General features: G+C 38.0%; 1 protein-coding gene across 4 annotated transcripts in view; it reads left to right on the top strand.

The window, feature by feature from the left end:
• The window catches only part of ZNF292 (zinc finger protein 292), a 103,639-nt gene extending 90,776 nt beyond the window's left edge, over positions 1-12,863 (top strand). For all 4 annotated transcript variants that reach the window (XM_008263179.4, XM_070073791.1, XM_051854500.2 and 1 more), the window contains one exon: positions 1,720-12,863. In XM_008263179.4, coding sequence (XP_008261401.2) covers positions 1,720-8,880 — 7,161 coding nt within the window. In that variant the 3' untranslated portion in view covers positions 8,881-12,863. The remainder of the gene's footprint in view (positions 1-1,719) is intronic.
• Positions 12,864-18,544: the final 5,681 nt, after the last annotated feature.

Genomic DNA, 18,544 nt, shown 5'->3' with positions numbered 1-18,544 from the left:
TATAGCCCTTTCCAAAATGCTAATCCTCTACCTAAGTACCATTTCTTCAGACATCGAGTATGCCCTAAGTTTCACTTCAAGTCAACTGTATGGCTGACTTGGCCTTTGATTCCCCCGACTTCTTTGTGTCCTCGTTTCTCTTGTGTGTAGCTTCACTGACTTCATATGTCTTTTTCTCTGCTTGTTTTTATCAGAGGATTAGCTAATTGCCCACCACCATTAATAGCCCCCAAGGCATGTAACAGACATGCAGTTCTCACTATAAAAGTCATTTTACCCAGAACTGTCTCCAAACAGTAACCACACATGTTTAATTGTAAAATAAATATTCTTCCCTTTTCCTCTTGGTCTTTTGCGCTTGCTTTTCCTAAAATCAAGGACAGTTCAGTATCCCAGCCTCTTTCCCTCCTCTCCTTTTACACCACAAATCTAAGCTTCTATTTTAGGAAAATACTTGATTTCCTTTCGATTTTTGAAATACAGTCACTGTCAGTTTTATTTACTTTTTTTCCTTCTTTTGATTCTATATCACATTTATTTAATTCTAGTGGATGTGCCTGTATCCTGTGGCTTGCTTATTTCTCCTCTATCATTGTCTTCTTTTCACCTTTAAAGTCCAGTACTGGCATTGTGGTGCAGCAGATTAAACTGCTGCCTGTGATGCAGGCATCCCATATGAGCACTAGTTCCATTGCCAATCCAGCTCCCTGCTAGTGCACCTGGGAAAGCAGCAATAGATGTTCCTTTGACATGGAGACCCAAATGAAACTGCAGGCTCTTGAAAGTTCTCCCTCTTTTCCTTTCTGTCACAGTGCCTTTCAAATACATCTTTTTGAAAAATAACCTTTATAACTTGAAAGCCCATTTTATTCCATGTATCTTTCAAATGACTCTTAACTTTAATTACTATTAATGATGAAAATTATCTAATTACTAATAAAGATTAATTCAAAAGCAAAAGATTTTTGTTAGACTATCTCCCCTCCTGCTCCTAATTCTTAAGCTCTGCAACAATGAGGTAGGTAGGTAGATTTGACATTGCACTTTATGAGAGCACTAGAAACCCCATTATTAAGATCAGATAGCCTGTTTTGTTAGATGTGAAATAGTTCTTGCATTAATAGTAAATTAGGATTTATCGGGATGGTTCTTAATTTTATAATTGGATTAAGAGGGTTTTGTTTCAAAAGGATTGAAACACAAATTTAGGAAGTGAGATTATGCTAAAGATATCATTTATTGATCATTTACTTATGCCAAACCTTATACTAAACTATAAATAGGTCCTTTAAATACTTAAACTCCTTTAATGTTTACCACAATTATGAAGTATAAGTGCTATCATGATTTTGTTTTATGAAGGAAATTTATAGGTCAGAGAAGTTAAATAACTTCCAAGTCTGATTAGGTGGTTTCATACCCAGATCTTTCCCTCACCTGTGATGCTTATGCTTTCCTTGCTGTTCTGTGTAGCTCACACACTCTTTCACTCCCTCCCCTCCACTACCCCTCCCCCTTCTTTCATTCTCTCTTACACTACACACACACACACACACACACACACACATACACACACACCATCCTGACCCCCTGTAATACCTTAGAGGGGACATCTTTTCATAGGTTGCTACTACAAGATTTGAGAAAAGCAAACCTTGATCTTCAAAACTAAATTCACAAATCTGTATAGACTAACATTTCCTATTTGCTTTTTCACAGACTGAGGGGGCTGGACTTGCTACCTGTATAGAACTATGTGTAAAAGCTCTTCGCTTGGAATCTTCAGAAAATACTGAAGTGAAAATATCTATCTGCAAGACTATTTCATGTTTGTTGCCTGATGATCTGGAAGTTAAACGTGCTTGTCAACTGAGTGAATTTCTTATTGAGCCTACAGTAGATGCATATTATGCTGTGGAAATGTTGTATAATCAGCCAGACCAGAAATATGATGAAGAAAATCTTCCAATACCAAATTCTTTACGCTGTGAACTCTTACTTGTATTGAAAACTCAATGGCCCTTTGATCCAGAATTCTGGGATTGGAAAACCTTAAAACGACAATGTCTTGCATTGATGGGAGAAGAAGCATCCATTGTATCTTCAATTGATGAGCTAAATGACAGTGAAGTTTATGAAAAAGTCATAGACTATCAGGATGAGGTTAAAGAAACTTCTGTGAATGGACTTTCAGGTGGAATTGGTGCTAATTCTGGACTTCTTAAAGATATTGGTGATGAAAAGCAGAAGAAGAGAGAAATAAAACAATTGAGGGAGCGAGGATTTATATCTGCTAGGTTTAGGAATTGGCAAGCCTATATGCAATATTGTGTGCTATGTGACAAAGAATTCCTCGGGCATAGAATAGTACGACATGCTCAGAAACATTACAAAGATGGAGTTTACAGTTGTCCCATATGTGCAAAGAACTTTAATTCTAAAGAAACTTTTGTTCCCCATGTCACATTGCATGTTAAACAGTCTAGCAAAGAGAGACTTGCAGCAATGAAACCATTAAGAAGATTGGGAAGGCCTCCTAAGATCACAACTACCAATGAAAATCAGAAGACCAATACTGTGACTAAGCAGGAGCAGCGACCTATAAAGAAGAATAGCCTGTATTCAACAGATTTCATAGTTTTTAATGACAATGATGGTTCAGATGATGAGAATGATGACAAAGATAAATCTTATGAGCCAGAAGTGATCCCAGTGCAGAAACCAGTACCTGTTAATGAATTTAATTGCCCTGTAAGTTTTTGTAAAAAGGGCTTTAAGTACTTTAAAAATTTAATTGCTCATGTAAAGGGACATAAAGATAATGACGACGCCAAGCGTTTTCTTGAAATGCAAAGCAAAAAAGTCATTTGCCAGTACTGTAGACGGCACTTTGTAAGTGTTACTCATCTCAACGATCACTTACAAATGCACTGTGGCAGTAAACCATATATCTGCATACAGATGAAATGCAAGGCCGGCTTTAATAGTTATGCAGAGCTTTTAACCCACCGAAAGGAGCATCAGGTTTTTAGAGCAAAGTGTATGTTTCCTAAATGTGGCAGAATTTTTTCAGAAGCTTATTTACTATATGATCATGAAGCACAACATTATAATACATACACTTGTAAGTTCACAGGTTGTGGTAAAGTTTACCGTTCTCAGACTGAGCTGGAAAAGCATCTAGAAGATCACAATACTCCTCCTGAAAAAGTGCTGCCTCCTGAAGACCAACTTCATTCATCGGGAGATTCTGTTCAGCCTTCCAAAACAAATCAAAATGCAGAAGAAAGTACTGAGAAAGAGCGATCTATGTTTCCTTCAGAAAATAACATTGAAAACTGTTTACCAGCAGATAGCAGTGGTGCCTGGGATAAAAGTAAAGGAGAATCAGCTGTGACCAAACAAGACCAGACTTCTGCCTCTGAGCTTAGGCAAGCTAATGGACCATTGTCAAATGGCTTGGAAAACCCTGCTACTACACATCTGCTTCAGGCCAGTGAAGTAGCTGTGTCAATTAAAGTATCTCTCAATCAGGGGGTTGAGGATAACTTTGGAAAGCAAGAAAACTCAACTGTGGAAGGCACGAGTGAACCACTGGTCACAAACTTACATACCCCAGTTGAAGAGACTTGTAATGATTTGTGTCATCCAGGTTTTGAAGAGAGGAAAGAACAAAATTGCTTTAATGAAACACAGATTACTCAGAATTCTTTAGTAAATTCAGAAACTCTCAAAATAGGTGACCTTACCCCACAAAACTTAGAAAGACGAGTGAACAATTTGATGACCTTTTCTGTACAAAATCAGGCAGGATTTCAAAACAACTTACCAGCTTCCAAATTTGAATGTGGAGGTAATATTAAAACATCATCCAATCTTTATAATTTACCTCTTAAGACATTAGAAAGTATTGCATTTGTTCCACCACAACCCAACCTAAGTAGTTCATTAGGTACTCCAGCAGTGCCTCCAAAAGCTCCAGTTCAGAAATTCAGCTGCCAAGTTGAGGGATGTACTCGTACCTATAATTCTTCTCAGAGTATTGGGAAGCACATGAAGACAGCACATCCTGACCAATATGCTGCTTTTAAAATGCAGCGCAAAAGTAAAAAAGGTCAGAAGTCTAATAACTTAAATACACCAAATAATGGAAAGTTTGTTTATTTTTTGCCATCACAGGTGAACAGCTCTAATAATGCATTTTTTACGCCACAGACCAAAGCTAGTGGGAATTCTACTTGTTCAGCCCCACTGCAGCATGTCTCACCATCCATTTTTCCAGCTCATTTATCAGGTGTGTCAACGCCATTGTTGCCCTCAATGGAAAGTGTCATAAATCCAAATATACCTTCTCAGGATAAAAATGAACAAGGTAGTATGTTATGTTCCCAAATGGAAAATTTATCTAATACTACCTTGCCAGCACAAATGGAAGATCTAACCAAAACAGTTTTGCCTTTAAATATTGATAGTGGCTCAGATCCTTTCCTTCCTTTACCTGCAGAAAGTAGTTCAATGTCTCTCTTCCCTTCACCAGCAGATAGTGGGACTAATTCTGTTTTTTCCCAACTGGAAAATAATACAAATCATTATTCTTCACAGATTGAAGGAAATACTAACTCCTCTTTTCTAAAGGGGGATAATGGTGAAAATACAGTTTTTCCTTCACAAATGAATGTGGCAAATGACTTCAGTAACACCAGTGCTCAACAGTCTGTACCTGAAAAAGTTAAGAAGGACCGTGGGCGGGGCCCAAATGGAAAGGAAAGAAAACCTAAGCACAACAAAAGGGCTAAATGGCCTGCAATTATCAGAGATGGGAAGTTTATCTGTAGCAGGTGTTATAGGGCTTTTACCAATCCCAGATCACTGGGTGGACACTTATCTAAGCGTTCTTACTGTAAACCACTGGATGGAGCAGAAATTGCTCAAGAACTTTTACAGAATAATGGACAGCCTTCTCTTCTTGCCAGTATGATTCTCTCCACAAATGCGGTAAATCTGCAGCAGCCACAGCAATCTACCTTCAACCCAGAAGCATGTTTTAAAGATCCATCATTCCTGCAGCTACTTACTGCTGAAAATCGTTCATCAGCATTTTTACCAAATACATTTCCTCGATCTGGTGTAACTAACTTTAATAACAGTGTTAACCAAGAAGGAAGTGAAATTATTAAGCAGGCTTTGGAAACTGCTGGCATTCCCAGTACTTTTGAGGGCACTGAAATGCTTTCACATGTGGTTCCACCAGGTTGTGTCTCAGATGCAGCACAAGTAAACACAACAGTGATGCCAAATTCAACTGTGCCACCACCCCTGTTGCAGACTGTATGCCACCCAAACTCTCTGCTGACCAACCAAAATAGAACACCAAACTCCAAATCGTCCTCCATCGAGGATTGTAGCAGTTTGCCTGTTTTTCCAACAAATGACTTACTACTGAAGACTGTTGAAAATGGTTTGTGCTCTACTTCACTCTCTAATTCTGGTGGGCCATCACAAAATTTTACCAGTAACAGTTCACGTGTTTCAGTTATAAGTGGTCCTCAAAACACAAGAGCCAGTCAATTAAATAAAAAAGGAAACAGTGCTTCTAAGAGAAGAAAGAAAGTTACTCCTCCACTAATTGCACCTAATGCTTCCCAGAACTTGGTACCAGGTGACTTAACAACAATGGGGCTTATAGCAAAGGGTATTGAGATCCCAACTACCAACCTTCATTCAAATGTAATTCCAAATTGTGAACCTCAGGGTTTGGTGGAACATCTAGCACAGAAATTAAATAATGTTGACAATCCGTTATTTATGACTGATGGAAAAGAGAACTTCAAAACCAATCTTGAGTCCCATACAATGTTAGCACCTTTGACATTAAAAACTGAAAATGGTGATTCCCAAATGATGGCTTTGAATTCATGTACCACTTCAGCAAATTCTGATTTGCAGATTTCTGAAGACCATGTTATGCAAAACTTTGAGAAGACTCTTGAAATTATTAAAACTGCTATGAATTCCCAAATACTTGAGGTGAAAAGTGGATCTCAGGGTGCTGGTGAAACATCACAGAATACTCAAGTGAATTATAACATTCAGCTTCCTTCAGTAAACACTGTGCAAAATAACAAATTACCTGATTCTTCTCAGTTTTCTTCCTTTGTAAGTGTTGTGCCAACAAAAGGTAACATTCCACAGTCTGAAGTATTAAATAAGGAAGATCAAATGCAGGAAATTTTAGAAGGCTTACAAAGATTAAAACTAGAAAATGACCTGTCGACTCCAGCATCCCAGTGTTTACTAATAAATACATCAGTGACACTGACTCCCACTCCTGTTAAACCACTTCCAAATGTCACAGTTGTTCAGCCAGTTTCTGAAATTATACATATTCAAGTTAGTGACAGAGTTAATAAACCATTTGTCTGTCAAAACCAAGGCTGTAATTATAGTGCCATGACAAAGGATGCGCTATTTAAACACTATGGTAAAATCCATCAATACACTCCAGAGATGATTCTTGAAATTAAGAAGAATCAGTTGAAATTTGCTCCATTTAAATGTGTAGTGCCTACATGTACAAAAACATTTACAAGAAATTCTAATCTTCGGGCACACTGTCAGTTGGTACATCATTTTACTACAGAAGAAATGGTAAAATTAAAAATAAAAAGGCCTTATGGAAGAAAATCTCAGAGTGAAAATTCGTCTACCCCTCGAATCATGCAAGTGAAAAAACAGCTAGTTGTAACAGAAGAAAATAAAAGGGAATTCCATCCTGCTTTACAGTTGGGAGTAGGGACTGAAAGTACTGTTGGTAATGTAGCAGTGATCCCAGAAAAACAATTGACTGAAAAAAAAAGTCCTGATAAAATAGAAAATTCTTCACAGGTGATTACAGTTACTTCAGATCAAAATAATACAAATTCTGTCACAAGCATACAAACCAAAGGTCGGAAAATAAGGAGGCATAAGAAAGAAAAAGAGGAGAAAAAACGAAAAAGGCCAGTTAACCAGTCTCTTGAGTCTCCAACAAGATATAGTCCATACAGACCTTATCGATGTGTTCATCAGGGATGCTTCGCTGCCTTTACAATACAGCAGAACTTGATTCTTCATTACCAGGCTGTACACAAATCAGATCTTCCTGCATTTTCTGCAGAGGTTGAAGAGGAAAGTGAAGCTGGCAAAGAAAATGAAGAAGCAGAAACTAAACATACCATGAAAGAATTTCGATGTCAGGTGAGTGACTGTTCTCGAATTTTCCAAGCAATTACTGGCTTAATACAGCATTACATGAAACTTCATGAAATGACTCCTGAGGAAATTGAAAGTATGACTGCTTCTGTGGATGTTGGGAAATTTCCATGTGACCAATTAGAGTGTAAGTCTTCATTTACTACATATTTGAACTATGTTGTTCATCTTGAGGCAGACCATGGAATCGGGATAAGGACAAGCAAAACAGAAGAAGATGGTGTATACAAGTGTGATTGTGAAGGCTGTGACCGCATCTATGCCACACGGTCTAATCTTCTTCGACACATTTTTAATAAACATAATGACAAACATAAAGCTCATTTAATTAGGCCAAGAAGATCAACACCTGGCCAGGAAAATATATCAAGCAAGGCAAACCAAGAAAAATCAAAGTCTAAATATCGGGGAACAAAACATAGCAGATCTGGAAAGGAAGGAATCAGAGTGCCTAAGACCAAACGGAAGAAGAAAAGTAACTTAGAAAACAAGAATGCAAAGATTGTACAGATTGAAGAAAATAAACCTTATTCTTTGAAACGTGGAAAGCATGTGTATTCTATAAAGGCTAGAAATGATGCCTTGTCTGAATGTACAAGCAGATTTGTAACCCAGTATCCATGTATGATAAAAGGATGTACTTCAGTTGTTACAAGTGAAAGCAATATAATTAGACATTATAAGTGCCATAAATTGTCTAAGGCATTTACATCACAGCACCGCAATCTTCTTATTGTCTTCAAACGGTGTGGCAACTCAGAAGTAAAGGAAGGTTCTGAGCAAGAATGTGATAAGAGTGAGGTGAAAAATCCTGACACATGTCTGTCAGAAAACAATGAAAGCTCAAAAACAACTACAATTCTGCAGAAGGAAGTTGAAAAAAATGAAAAAGACGAAATGGATGAGCTAACAGAATTATTTATTACAAAATTAATAAATGAAGATAGCACAAGTGTGGAGACTCAAGCTAATACCTCTTCAAATGTAAGTAATGATTTTCAGGAAAGTACCCCCTGCCAATCAGAAAGACAAAAAGCAAGTAATTTGAAGAGAGTTAATAAAGAAAAAAATGTCTCACAAAACAAGAAAAGGAAAATTGAAAAGGCTGAACCAGTGTCAGCAGTGACATTAAGTGGTATGCGTAAAGAGGAAGAAACTGCTGTTGCAATTCAAACCACTGAAGAGCATCCTGCATCTTTTGACTGGAGCTCTTTTAAACCAATGGGATTTGAAGTATCATTTCTGAAGTTTCTTGAAGAGTCTGCAGTGAAGCAGAAGAAAAATTCTGACAAAGACCATCCAAGTAGTGGAACTAAGAAAGGATCTCATTCAAGCTCAAGAAGAAATATTGACAAGACTGCTGTGACTAGTGGAAATCATGTGTGTTCTTGTAAAGAAAGTGAAACCTTTGTACAGTTTGCCAATCCATCACAGCTTCAGTGCAGTGGTAATGTAAAAATTGTTTTAGACAAGACTCTTAAAGATTGTACCGAGCTAGTCTTAAAGCAACTTCAGGAAATGAAACCTACCGTCAGTCTGAAAAAACTTGAAGTACATTCAAATGATTCAGATATGTCTGTTAAGAAAGAAATCAGTATGGGTAAAGCCACAGGCAGAGGGCAGTACTGATAGCTAATGTACTATAAATATGTCATTTATAGTTTTATTTTAAATAGGAAGCCATCAAGCATGCTAGAATTGTGAAACATTTTCTTTCTTTTTCTTTCTTTTGTTTTTGTTGCTGTTGATATGAATTAACCTGGCCAAAAAATGAAAGAAAACAAACAAAAAAAAACATGGCATATGTCATGTAAAACTTTCTTTTTTATCCCTATGGGACTCGAGGAACAGAATCGATACTTTAGTTATTGTAAATAGTTGAGCTAAACCTCAAATTTCTATCACCTGATTGCCCTTTCCAAGAACTAAACTGAATTATCTGTGTGATTGGTATGTTTCACCAGGTCACTGCTCATGTGTACTCTTTATTTGTAGATACTTTTTTTGTATATATTTATTATTGTAAATCATTTGCTGCCACCAGCAGTATGTAAGTCTAAACTATTAAATGATACATTTATATTTGGAATTTAATTTTTAACTAAGTGATCAAGTTTTTAAAACTTTTCTTTTAAATTAAGAACTTTTTGAACTAAAACTAGAAACTCTGCCATAGTTCATTGATTTTTTACATGAAACATTTATTTACAAGATTATGTTTCACAAAGTGAGCACATTATATTAATACTTTGCTCTGCTTTGTAAATTTGCCACCCAGGATTTTTAGGTGGTATTCATGTGAAATTAAAGAAGATTCTTTAGTAGTTTCCTATAGCTACAGGGTTGTTGTTGGTTTTTTTTTTTTTTCCATTGCTTCTAATTGGATATAGTCACTATGAGTCCATGAAATATAATGGAAATGTGAATAAAGAATTTACTACATTGAAGATTTTAAACATTTGGTATTTTAAAAAAAAATCTTTGTGAATGTGATAGAAACTAGTAGTGTGGAGCAGTGTAAATATTTGAGGTGGTGATTTGTGAAGTAGCCCAGTATTGCCTTAAATAAAATCACATTTCATTTCTTGTTTTATACATGTGATCTTATAAAGGTTTTTTTTTCCATTTTATGAGATTTATAGATTGGTGTATAGCTTTAAACTGTACAAACTTTTGTGGAAAAAATTTTTAAGCATTTTTATAAATCTTAAAATTGGTATCATCAAAGTGAGCCCATCTTGTGTTTATAAAATGCAAGAGTCCTTAACATTTATAATTACATAGATGAAACACTTTCTATAAGGAAGTTGGATGTTTTGATTTTACTGTTTATAGATGTTAGATTGTACAGATTTGTCTGTATTTTATCACCATATCTAATGATACTTTTTTCATTAGATTGGTTTTCAAGAGCAGTATTAGTTATAATTGATTATTTTGATTATTCAGTCTATAGCTAGCTCTTACAGTTTAGCTTTATTATCCATATTTATACTGTGGATTCACACCCAGTGGTAGAGGTTATTTTAGGAGAGTTGATCTTCATTTAACGTCCAACAATGTCAGTACTGGAAACAAAAGGGGACTTCCTTTCAATATTTACTTTTGTTTCTGTTTGCAATAATTAGTATCATTGATTTCTTTTTTTACTTTGTTTGCTATAAAAGTTACATTCACAATATTATTAGTCTGAGATGTTGATGATATTGTGATGATCAAAAATGTGTATATTCCCTGTGCAACATCACATGTGCAGGAAAAATGAAGCACTTAACATTAACTGAAATCACTGGTACTCTGAATAAATAAGCATGGTCAAGGAGTGAACTATTTTCTTTTGGAAAATATTTTTTAAATTTTTATCAAAGTATTATAGTCTTATTTTTAGGGCCAAATGGGTTATATTAAATAGTTGATTTCACTTCCTCAAGGTTTTATTTTGCATAAAACTTGACACATTAAAATCTCTGCCCTATGGTAAGCCCACTGTTATTTATTAAAATAAAACTTGTTTTTATGGGTGATTAATACATGTTTTTTCCTAAACCGTTATTTAAATGACTGAATAACTTTAATATTAAATTTTTGTTAATAATTGAATGTTTCCATACAGTTTCCTTAGAAGCTGACCTAGCTCTTAAAGGTGGGCATTTGACAAAACTGCCTGAGATAGTGCAGTAGCAAGTAGGTTTGTTTCTATGATCATTGTAATGATGAGCCACTGTTGAGTGAAAAATGCCGGTGTATTGGGGCTTTTCTTTTGCGCATTAGCTTAAGAAAATTGACCACTAGATATTTCTGTAATTGTTCTCCTACATGTCAGGGGAAGGAATTTGCCAACATTGAGTGAAATTTTTTATATTCCAGGTACTGTATACTAAAAGTAATTATGAAGGAGTGAGCTTTTTAGCATGAACAGAAAAATAAAATTATGGTATAAAATAAATATGAATTTATAGAACAGCATGTTGGTAAAATTTGATATGGAATGTTATGCCTAAGTATTAAAAAAGAATCATAAAGCATATATTTTTCATGGTATACTTTTCCTCAATCTGTTGTCTTTGAGATACCTTCTTCTCACAACCTAAATTAGTGTAAGCTTTCATCATTTAAAAGTGGATTTTTTTTCCCCATCTAAACCCGAAGAAGTTGAATGTTGCAGTTCTGAACCATGTTATCCAAATTACATTATTGTCATATGTTAAATACCAAACTTTTGGAAGTTTTCAGCATGTTAAATGTAGCATAGTTGAATTATTATTTTTAAAATCTAGTCAAAGATTTGAGAAGAATTTTTAAAATATATTTGAGAGGCAGAGAGAGAGAGACGCAGGCCTCCCATCCACCTGTTTACTCCCCCAACATGTCCATGATGGCCAGAGCTGCACAAAGCCCAAGCCAGGACCAGGGAACTCAATCCATGTCTCCCACATGGGTGGTAAGAATCCAACTACTTAAACCATCACTGCTACCTCTCAAGATCTGCAGTAGCAAGGAGAGGAACTGGAGCCAGCAGTTGAACCCAGTTATTCCCATGTGGGATGTAGGTATCCTAACAGGTATGTTTAACTCCTAGACCTAATGCACACCCCAGAGATAGACTTAACCAGACAAATTTTGGTCATAAAATAAAGTGATGATACTTGCTTTAGGTATTAAGATGAAAGTATGTAAATATACCTACAGACAACAAAATGCCCTGTTGTTTTGGGAAAAAGAAGTGGGTAGTTGTGAAAGTCTTGGTAGACAAGATCAGTCTTAAAAAATAGTTGTCTTTAGATGGTCAGAAGGGACTAGGGAATTCTGGGGTTGGAGATTATGAAAAGACATGCAATTGGAGTATTACATGTGGTCCATATGGAAAAATGGGGAGATGGAGTATTTGAAGCGGTTGATGGGCCAGATCATGAAGTTTTTCTTTGCTATATTTAGTCTTATTAAAAGGGGAAGGGCGGGTTACTGAATGCATTTAAGTTGAATAATTTAATCGATTTTACCTAATTGGTACTGTGTAGAGGATAGAAAGGGTAAGTTGGAATAACAAAGAGAGTTGGAATGGGCAAAAAATGCTGGGAGCCTGAAGAAAAATAGCATTAATGGTGTTGGGAAAGACTGCTGGTTATCAAAGATGCTAAAAAATAACCTAGCATAAGGCAGCTTTTTCCAAAATACTTAATTGTACAGAGAGATCAGGGCTGGAAGATGATTTCTGTAACAAGAGAAGTTTTTCAGTTGCATGTTATAGCTCCCTATTAATCCAATGCATAAAGACAAGTTCTACTGTAAATACAATATATTAAGTGTTAGTGTGTGTTTTTCATTTTAAATGTTGTATAGGTATATCCCACTGAATTAGTATTCTAAGGAACAGATTTTGGGAAAATGCTTGTCTAAAATGGCATTCAGTCAGCTAGGACTGATAATCAACACAAATAATAATAATCAATTTATCAATTTTTTAAAATGTTAATTATTCTGATTGGTCAGTCTGTCTTATAACTAACTGATTCCTCTGCTGTATTGATTGCTAATGTTTTTAAATTCACTTTGTGTTCCAATGATATTTATTGAATAGTTTGATTAAATTCCAGTCTCCTTGTTCAAAGCCACTGCCAACCTCTTCAAACTTTCTGATCCGACTTCCCATTTCCTGCTGTTTTCTGTTTTTCTTTGCACACTAAACTACTTTCCTCATCTGAAAACCCTTATAAATAATGGGTCTGTCTGAAATCTTTATTCATCTTATTTATATTACTGGCGCCTTATCCATCAATTCTCAGCTTAAATATCACCTCATCAAAGATACACCGAGATCATCCACAAGTTTTCCAACCCTGTAATAGTGTTTCGGTTTTTTAAAAAAGATTTTTGGGCCAGTGCTATGGTGCAGCAGGTTAAAGCCCTGGCCTGCAGGGCCAACATCCCATAGGGGCACTGATTCATTCCCAGCTGCTTCACTTCTGATACAGCTTCCTGCTGATGCACCTGCAAAAACAGCAGAAGATGATCTCTGAACCCTCATGGGAGACCTGGATGAAGCTCTTGGCTCCTGATTTTGGATCTGCTCAGCTCCAGCTGTTGTAGCCATTTGGGGAGTGAACCAGTGGATGGAAGTCTTTCCTCTCCCCTCTCCCCCTCTCCCTCCACCTTCCCCCTCTCTATAACTATGCCTTTCAAGTAAATAAAATCTTAAAAAAGATTTGATATAGCTATTTGAAAGGCAGAGTAACAGAGAGAAAGAGAGAGGTCTTCCATCCACTGGTTCATTCATGAAATGGCAGCAATGGCTGGAGCCGAGCCAATCTGAAGCCAGGTGCCAGGAGCTTCTGGGTATCTCGTGTGGGTGCAGGGGCCCAAGCACTTGGGCCATCTTCCTCTGCTTTCCCAGGCACATTAGCAGCAAGTGGACCAGCCAGGACTGGAACCTAAGTGCCTACATGAGGTGCTGATGTTGCAGGTGGCGGCTTTACCCACTATGTCACAGTGCTGGCCTCTGTCTTTGATTTTTATATCTGTTTTTTTATTATCTGTACCCTCCATCAAGAACATGGTAGTACAGATTTCCCCCAGTGACCTTGCTTATTAGAGGTGCTTGTGATTTTGATGACGTGTTCCTCCATGAATAGGGAACCCTTTGCCTTGCCAAATTAAAACCCATATCACTCCAAAACCTTGATTTTTGATTCTCTTTTTCAAACCATGAACTTATTTTAGTTCACTTGCTTAAGATTTCTCCACCAAAAAAAGATGTCTACCTCATCACAGCTAACTATTCATTGTCGCTCCCCCTCTTCGTGGAGGAACGACACAGGACCCTGCGCTGTTCTTTCGTCTGCTCGGCCCTCCCCGGGTTTGCTGCTGGTTCTTCCCGGGTTGGCTACTGTCCCTTCCACCTCCGTGGAAGGGCAGTTCCCCCTGGCCACATTCCCCACTTCCGCAGGGGGGCGGCACACCGCCGGCCGGCTCTCTCGGGGGCTGCACAGGTGTTCCCTTAGATGTTCCCCTTAGATGTTCCTGGTGCATGCCGTCTCTCTCCTCCTTTATAGTCCTCTTCCACCAATCCCAACTCGGCTGCCCACACGCCGAGCACGCTGCTCTCCTCCAATCAGGAGCAAGTCCTACAGTTTATTGGCTGAACTGGAGGCAGCTGTGTAGAAGCTGTTTTCTTCTCTCCCAGCGCCATGTTGTGGGAGAGCAGATGCATAGAATAAGTCTTAATTCCAGTAACAGTATAGTCCGAGTTGCTCCCCACAATTCATAACCTTTTTTTTTTTTTTAGATTGATTGATTTATTTGAAAGACAGCAGAGAGAGGTCTTCCATCAGCTGATTCACTCCCCAAATGGCCACAATGGCTGGAGCTAGGCTGATCGGAAACCAGGAGCTTCTTCCAGGTCTCCCACGTGGGTGCAGGGGCCCAAGCATTTGAGTCATCTTCCACTGCTTTCCCAGGCAGTTAACAGGGAGGTTGTTCAGAAGTGGAACAGCTGGAACTTACCAGCCCCTGTTCATTAGCTCTTGTCCTCAAGTAGTTCAGCTTAATAGACTAGATCACATCTTTAAAGATATTCCTTTGCAAATATTCTTGCCCTAATGATCTAGGAAAAACATTTTGTCTACTGTTGAACAGTTGAATGGAAGAAAACTATTGCAGGAGGAAGAAGTGTTGGCACATGCTCAAGAGGGAGAGGAGCATGCGAAGTGTCACTATGTTCCTATATCTATATATGAAAACATAAAGCTTGTGTAACTTAAATAAAAATACAAAAAGCTTAAGTAGATTCAAAACTATCTGGCAGTTTTTCTAGTTTTCTTCATTATGTGATCTTTTAATCACATTTTGAAAATTTGTTTTGAAAATCGAAATTAATCACATTTTGAAAATTTGTTTTGAAAATTGAAAAACTTGACAGAAACCTCAACTTTTCACCACCAAATCAATGTGTGTCTGCATACTTCTCTACTTTTTATCAAAAACCAGTCCTTGATTCCATCCCCTCACCTTCCTAGGAACTTCATTTTACCAACATTGCTTTTACAATATCTTGCCCAGCAGTTGATGGGTAGGCCTTACTACTATTCTTGAAAGGATGGGGAATAAGATACTTTATTTCAGCCATCTATATAGTCCCATTTATTTCATCCCAATTATAGCTAAACAAGAGTTTCCTTCTCATGTATACCCCCATTCCTCACTTCTCATTTTCTACCACTTTAGATATACCTACAACTCTCCTAAAATTGCCCTTGTTAGGGTCCGCAGTCTCTCTCATGCTGCCATTTATATTGATTGTTTTTCTTGTCTCATCCATTGCCTCCAGATTGTTCAGTAGGATTAATAACCTTTTCCTTGAAATGTTCTTATTTCTTGGCATTTTTTTCTCTTTACCTTTTTTGGCTGACCCACAGCTGCCTCCGTCTCTAGTTCATCTGCCTGACATCTGGGTCAGTGTGTCTTGCTATACTGTTGGATAGTCTAATCATTTCTGTGTAGTTTAATGTTATCAGTGCACCTTTCCCACCCAAACTTACGCCTCTAAGGCCAAACTTCATACTTCTAGCTTATATATTCAACTGCGTACTTCATAGTTAAGCATATTACATCCCAACCATTATTCTCCACCCTGCCTTCAAGCTATTCTATTCCAAATATTCGTATCTAAGCTCTTTGACATTGTTTATAATAATTAATTATGTTATTTCCCTATACATGTTCATCTGTATTTCTTAAGTACAAAGGAAACTTGTGCTTCTCTCCATTTCATCATAACTTTAGTCTAGATCACCAACATTTCTTTCCTAGACCACTGTAACATTTTCCCTATAGGGTTTCTTCAGTAATATTCCCACCAGCAGCTAAATTGATTTTTTTTTTTTTTTTTTTTTTGACAGGCAGAGTGGACAGTGAGAGAGAGAGACAGAGAGAAAGGTCTTCCTTTTTTGCCGTTGGTTCACCCTCCAATGGCCGCCGCGGCCGGCGCGCTGCGGCCGGCGCACCGCGCTGATCCGATGGCAGGAGCCAGGTGCTTTTCCTGGTCTCCCATGGGGTGCAGGGCCCAAGCACCTGGGCCATCCTCCACTGCACTCCCTGGCCACAGCAGAGGGCTGGCCTGGAAGAGGGGCAACCGGGACAGAATCCGGCGCCCCGACCGGGACTAGAACCCGGTGTGCCGGCGCCGCTAGGCGGAGGATTAGCCTAGTGAGCCGCGGCGCCGGCCAGCTAAATTGATTTTTAAAAATTATTTTAAAGGCAGAGATACAGGAAGATAGAGATTTCCCATCTTCTGGCCCACCCCCAAACTGCAACATCCAGGGATGGGCCAGGTCAAAGCTAAGAGCCAGGAACTCAATCTGAATCTCCCATGCAGGTGGCAGGGACCCAACTACTAGAGGGTGGAATATTAGCAAGAAGTTGGAATTGAAAGTGGAGCAAGTACTCAAACACTTCAGTATGGGCTGGATGTGGCTGTCTTATATGGTGTCCTAACTGCTAAGGGCAAATGGTCACCCCTAAATTGTTTTTAAAGCAATTTTGAGGGGGAAAACATTCATCTTCACAATACACTTTGGATAGAATTATATTTTTCTCTTGTAGTACATGCCTGTCTGAGCATATCTTGTTACTGTACTTTGTCTATCTCATTGCGTTCTAGCCACATTGATCTCCTTTGAGTTCCTCAAACCAGCCAAGCACTTTGACATCCAAAGGCCTTTAAACTAGTGTTTCTTCTGCTTGGAATGTTCTTCTTACCATGCTCTAGTTTGCTCTTTTTCCAGGTTTTAGACTTCTGGCCCCATGACTGATAGTTCTTTGATAAAATACTCAGTTCTTCTGATGGCATTTATCAAAATTGTAGATCCTTTTTTCCCTGTTTTATTGTTTTTGCTTCCCACTACACGAGGCTGCACAACAGAATCCTTTCTAGTTGAGACACCTGCCAGTCTACCCAGTGCCTTGTATAGTACTTTGCTTGCAATACTTGGTAGATACATATTTAATAGTGTTTTTTAAACAATGGGATTCTGACTCCTGGAGCTTAGAGTCAAATTACACAGTTATTTCAAATGCTATGAAAGTATAGTAGATGGGTGGGAGGGAAGTTATGGGGTGGGGGGGAAGCCATTGTAATCCATAAGCTGTACTTTGGAAATTTATATTCATTAAATAAAAGTTTTTTTTTTTTTAAAGAAAGTATAGTAGAAGACATTGTAAGACTGTAGTAGGATCAAACTGATACTATATTTGTGATGTGAGAAAGCAGTTAATAAAGGTTTCCCCATAGGGGATATTAAGGGAGTAAAGGCAGAGAAAACCAGGACAAGAGAAAAGCATGTGTAAAAAGCTCTGATAGGAATAGTTTATGAGGAAATGTTAAGAAGTTAATAAAGCTAGAACTCAAAGTGAATGATGAAAGGTAAGTAAGGGACAGACCAAATAATGTTTTTATTTACTTATTTGAGAGGCAGCATTACAGAGGGAGAGAAAGGTCCTGCATCTGCTGCTTGACTTCCCAAATGGCCACAACGGCTGGAGCTGGGCCAATCCAAAACCAGGAACCAGGAGTGTCTTCTGGGACTCCCACATAGGTGCAGGAGCCCAAGCACTTGGGCCATCTTCCACTGCTTTCCCGGGCCATAAGCATGGAGCTGTATCAGAAGAGGAGCAGCCAGGACATGAACCAGCACCCATATGGGATGTTGGCACCCTAGGCAGACGCTTAACCTATTACATCACAGTGCCGATCCCCAAGTACTGTTTTTGAAAAAGTCTGTGTTGGATCTTTTCTTGAACAATGAGTTCACACATGGGGGTTTTGTGAAGAAGAATAAGATTCTTTGACTAGAACTTCAGTTTGGTGAGGAAGGATTCCACTTGGGAATTCAAGCATACCAGTTAGAAAGGCTGTGCTGGTCATTCAGGCAAGAGAATACTGGCTTAGAGTAGAATGCTGCTGGCAGAGATAGGGTAAAGTAAATGGACTTTGAGAGCTCTAGAATGTTTGACAGAACTTGATCATTACAGGAAAGGAAGGCAGGAAGAACTAAAAATTTGAGGGTTTTAGCTTGAATCCATGGTTGAAGAAGTGCCATTTATTTAGATAAGACTGGAATAGGAGCAGTTGCATTGTGCATCGTTGCCTAGGAAGAGGGTATATAAAGGGGCCCAGGGCTGAACTGTGAGGTATTTGATTTTAGATTAAAAAGAGGAAGAGCATGAAATGGAATTGTGTCACAGTCTGCTGAGGTAGGTAAGAATAGGATATCCTTTGGATTTGGTGACAAGAAAATAA

Source organism: Oryctolagus cuniculus, chromosome 5, assembly GCF_964237555.1.
Source record: "Oryctolagus cuniculus chromosome 5, mOryCun1.1, whole genome shotgun sequence".
Classification (NCBI taxonomy): Eukaryota; Metazoa; Chordata; class Mammalia; order Lagomorpha; family Leporidae; genus Oryctolagus; species Oryctolagus cuniculus.
Note: the sequence above shows the minus strand (reverse complement) of the source record. Positions and strands in the feature narration are given on the sequence as shown.